This window comes from Notothenia rossii (assembly GCF_949606895.1).
Source record: "Notothenia rossii genome assembly, chromosome: 8".
Lineage (NCBI taxonomy): Eukaryota > Metazoa > Chordata > Actinopteri > Perciformes > Nototheniidae > Notothenia > Notothenia rossii.
This window is the reverse complement of record NC_136906.1, coordinates 34,777,754-34,783,079: the sequence shown is the minus strand read 5'-3', so window position 1 is coordinate 34,783,079 and position 5,326 is coordinate 34,777,754. Positions and strand designations below refer to the sequence as shown.

At 38.1% G+C, this 5,326-nt stretch overlaps 1 protein-coding gene across 1 annotated transcript; it reads left to right on the top strand.

The window, feature by feature from the left end:
* The first annotated feature begins 465 nt into the window (after positions 1–465).
* LOC307016536 (general transcription factor II-I repeat domain-containing protein 2B-like) lies at positions 466–2,212 on the top strand. Its single transcript, XM_079645664.1, has 2 exons — positions 466–1,586; positions 1,710–2,212. Coding segments are annotated over exons 1-2 (1,068 nt in total). The 5' UTR covers positions 466–519; the 3' UTR covers positions 1,711–2,212.
* Positions 2,213–5,326: the final 3,114 nt, after the last annotated feature.

The window sequence follows — 5,326 nt, the reverse complement described above, 5'->3', positions numbered from 1 at the left end:
AAACTGCGATCGCAGCAGAATGTGTTCGCGAAAGCCACAACCAAAAACAACGCGGCAGTGAAAGCTAGCTTTGTTGTGGCTGAAGAAATCGCCCGTGCTTCAAAGTCTTTTTCAGAGGGAGCGTTTTTGAAGCAGTGCATGCTGAAGGTCTGTGAGCAGGTGTGTCCCGACCAGATACAGACTTTTAAAAATGTCAGTTTATCAAGAAACACCATCGCGGACCGAGTTAAGGAACTAGCAGGAAACCTGGCAACACAGCTGGCCGAAGAGACACGCAGCTACATAGCTTTTTCATTAGCTGTTGATGAAAGCACAGACAACACGGATACAGCGCAGCTATCTATTTTTATTAGAGGCATGAAGTCGGACCTCTCTGTCACTGAGGAGCTGTTGGATGTGGCCGCCATGCATGGGACTACAACGGGACGGGACATTTTTGATGCGGTGGAGAAGTCCATCAGTAAAAACGCATTGCCCTGGGAAAACTTGGTGGGATTAACTACAGACGGTGCACCTGCAATGTGTGGAAGAAAAGTGGGCTTGGTTGGACTAATGAAGGAGAAAATGCAAGAAAGTAACTGTCACACGCCTCTGATAACGTATCATTGCATTATCCATCAAGAAGCTTTGTGCGGGAAGGTGCTGGGGATGGATGATATAGTGACCACGGTCATGAAGACAGTGAACTTCATTCGGGCGCGTGGCCTGAATCATCGTCAGTTCCAGCTTTTCTTGCAGGAGATGGGCTCGGAGCACGGAGACGTGCCGTACCATACAGAAGTAAGGTGGCTGAGTAGGAGCAAAGTCCTCAAACGATTTTTTGAGCTTAGGGAAGACATTGCTCTTTTCATGCAGAGTAAAGGAAAACCCTTGTCTGAACTGTCAGATCCAAACTGGCTGTGTGACTTTGCTATGTTGTGTGACATAACCGAACATCTCGCCCAACTGAATCAGAAGCTGCAGGGACGCAAACAAGTCATCACGCAGATGTCCGACACGATCACGGCTTTCCAGCGTAAACTTGACCTATGGATGTGCCAAGTGAAACAGGACAATCTTGCCCACTTTCCTGTTTCTCAGAGCATCTCAGCCTCATGTCCCGGTACTTTCTCATGTGCTCAGTTAGCTACCAAACTGAGCCTGTTGATGAATGAGTTTGATCGGCGCTTCTCTGACTTCAGAGCACAGCACTCTGGATTTGCCATCTTTGCTAGTCCTTTCACCACCGACGTGTGCACTGCACCCCAACAACTTCAGATGGAGTTAATAGAGCTTCAAAGCGATAGTGGCCTGAGAGCAAAGTTCCAGGATGTTACAATCCAGGACTTTTACCGTCTACTGCCCCCTGCTTTCATGCCACAGCTTCGACTTCATGCTGCCCGTGTTCTGTCTATGTTTGGGAGCACCTATTTTTGCGAACAGATGTTTTCAATAATGAATCTAAACAAAAACAAGCACAGATCACGCATCACTGACGACAACCTCCACGCTGTTCTACGGATTGCTACAGCACAGGACCTAAAACCAGACATTGACACACTGGCCACGGAAAAACGGTGTCAGACATCTGGTCAGAAAACACATTGGTAAGCATTTGAAAAAACCTAATAATATATAATAAAATGCAATTCAACCAAGAAGAACAATAGTTAAACTATGTGCAATGTAATGATTGTGTTTGCATTTTGTTTTGTGTTTGTTATTTACAGAACATGATCAATGGATGAGGATGGTGGAGAGGGGATCCACATGGTGTGTTCAAGGACAGGCAGCATCTCCTCATCAAAAACTAACCTAAATACTTGACCAATATAGTTGTGGACTGAGACAACCCTTATTTTGTTATTTTGAGTTTATTACATATACTACTTTATATGTGTAGCAATGTATTTAGTGTTTGCAGGTTTTATGTGTTTATGCAAACAAATGTTTACTGTAATCAAACCATCTCTCATGAGTTGGATGTATGCCCCCTGCAAGGCTGTGTGCAGCCATTTGTTTTTGTAAAATGCTACATCTGTCACACATGTTCTTAGCAGCTCACAATTGTTGGTTTTACAGTTATTTGTTATTTCAAGTTTTGAACAAAGTTAATGTCATAACTTGTGTTTGATGTTATTTTTCTTTATTCACTTGGATAGTTTGATCGTTGATTGATGGAGTAATATGGGTTTCATAACCTGACAAATTAAAAGGATTTATGTTATAATAACAGAGCAACAAGCAAACATATTTTTTACATCTATGCAAATATCTAGTTACATTTATTTTACATTGCATTTAGTTACATTGCATTTAGTTACATTTATAAGTTACATCTGGCCCTTTGAGGGCAACGATTATGCTGATGTGGCCCTCGGTGAAAATGAGTTTGACACCCCTGGTTTAGGACTACAGTCCCCGTGATTAATCTTCAAGCTCTGGGATTGGATGTTGGAATGGCAGTGCGCCAAGGTTACGCCGAGCGTCAAACAGCTGTTTGAAATGGAACGAAACCACGCCAGACTATCCAAAACTGGAATCGAACGTCCCCCCAGGACTACACATGCTATGGGATGTCTCTACTGAACGTTTTCGTTTTTCCCACAATTAGAAGTTGCCAGTATTAAACACATTGGTGTTATCAAATGTAAAACATATAATTAATAAATGGGTGAAAATCGCTTGTGTCCATAATGCGCAGCATTAATATATACCCACATGACAGCTTATTGTTACTTTGTAATTCTACTCCACTACAATTCAGAGGTTAACCTGGTATTTGTACTCCACTACACTTATTTGAGTTACTTTGCAGATTCTGATTAATGATGTGAAATATAAACAACCCTTAAAGCAGACTTTAGTTACACCTGAGTAAAATTCAGGGAAGGTGATTGTCAAGTGCCAACAATCAGAAGAGATATTTGATAGTTGGTGCTTGAGAAGACTAAACATTTATCTGCAATTGACATGAATGGAAACGAGTAATAAAGTATATTCATTACTCGTTATTCTCTACTAATAGTTAATTAAAGACTGTATAATGGCTATTTTGCACATCCCTTTCAAGATTTCAAGATTTTCAAAGGTTTATTGACATATCATAATACACAACTGTGTATGCAATGAATGAAAAACTTGGGTCACAGGTTCCTCAACAGCGCATTACAAGACATCTATCAATATGTGCGTACCACCATGGTACCACCACCATTAAACTGTCATATTCTGCACATTTCTTATACTATCTACATACATAAGAGTATAATTCATATGTATGATATCAGTTAAAATAAGTGCTTCAACATAGTCAACATTGCAGGAAAGCAATATATTAGACGTTAAGTACTTTGTCAGGCTTAATATTTATCTGTAGATACCCCCAAAGCTTTTTTCTTATTTAAAAGAAGACCTTATTCTAAAGTATTATTTAATGTTTGAATAAAGGTTAATTCGTTTTTCTGTTTTGCACATCCTCATATTAATATCTTTGTACATCCAGCACTAAACTGTTTTATTGTAGAGATCACTTACAGTATCTTCTTGATTTTTTATATTTCTATCACAGACCTTCTACTTTCCCCCTATGAAAGTATGTACTCTTAATATTTTTTTAATCAAATATAACACATAAAAACAATAATTCAATAACATGCTTTAACCACTAGGCGGTGCACACAAGGTGCACACAGCCATAATAACTTTTTATTATTAGTGTTGGACACTTATGTATGTACAACATCTGAAGATGTGTAGTTTTATTCATGCTTTCACATAATTTTACAGCATATTGCTATACTATTTCAGACTCAGTATTTACATTCTTATATTCAAAGAAAATCAGTAATATCTTTAAAAACTACAAGTCCTTTTATATCAGCTGTGCACCGTTATGGTGTAAATATAACCTATCTACCAATTGGATCAAATGTAAAAGTCAGCCGAATTAGTGTTGATACTGAAAGGAGACGAATTGTGTGAAGAAAAATTGATGTTGTTTTATTGTTGATATATATATATGATCCACGTCAAGTCTTCAGTTTCGGCGGCATTTCTTCCAGTTTTTCCAAAGGTCTTCTCATCAGGGCTCTATAAATAAAGAACTACGGCAGATCTGTAATATTTAATGCAGCCGAACCGTGTATTGAATCAATGCCGTTATGTGATGACTTTCAAAGAGAAAAGCAAAAACACACGGAATTAAGTATTATTTTATTATTTAAAAATGTTTTCCGGATTTCATATCATATAAACACCAAATCCCAGCATGCATTGCGGCTAAAACATCCAATCGGCGAGCTTAAACCATAGCTGAGGATCTTGGGTAATTGCTCGAAATGCCTACGTCTGTTTCCGGTTATTTTTATTTTGAAATTCAGTTCCTGACGGACGCCAAAAAAGCCAGAGATTATGGAATTAAACAAATAAATAAAACAAGGATAATTGTGTATTATTGGTGAGTAAATAACAGTGTGTTATTTTGAAAAGAATAACAACTTAGAAGGAAAAAAAGTTTTACAAATATACAGATTTCAGTTTCCTGAGGCTCTCAGCCCCATTTATTTTCCTCACAGACGGCAACAAAAGTCCGAAATTATACGATTTAAAATAAAAGCAATAATTGTGGCTTGATATTGAGTAAGAACATGCTTTTATGAACCACACAGCTTCCGGTCTTCCTATAACACGTAATGTCGTGAGACTACCAATAGAAATACATTGCTTTTAAAATCGTGCTGTGCAACACGAAAAAAAGGGGGAAATCGTGTTGGTGAACACAAATCAATAGATTAAAAATCGTGTTGGTGAACACGAAATGCCATGAGACTGGGTTGGTTTATTCTATAGTCATAGCAATCTCATGAGCACAATAAGCATATAATGTAATAATAAGAATCAGTCTTGTAATGTTATATAGAAATAGACTCCACATATATATAGATTAGAAAACAAAATTCTTGAGGGTCCTTTCAACAAAACTGTTCTGCCACTTGTATTTGCTATTTTGTGTGCATAAGTTTGTCCCAACATCTTTGCTCTGTGGCTAACACAGCACCATACAAATAAAAGTAGCCTACTAAATGTTTTTTAAAACAAAGTAGCATACCACTATACTGCTTTCGAAAAGGAGCAATGGTTAATTTTAAAAGGTTAATCAAGCAGTCTGCTAAGATTTGGTACTGCAAGCACACGTTGCTAGCTAGCCAGCTAACACAGCCAGCTAACACAGCCAGCTAACAGCCAGTTTGTAAGTGCTTTTACAGGTGCTCACAGTCACTTTACAGAGATAGTGAAAATAAATAAATATATCTCAATAACTCAACTCATTATAAATTGCTTTTTG

What these genes read in the sequence shown, in the direction of transcription:
- LOC307016536 (XM_079645664.1), top strand. Translation starts at nt 520, where the DNA reads ATGTGTGGAAGAAAAGTGGGCTTGGTTGGACTAATGAAGGAGAAAATG.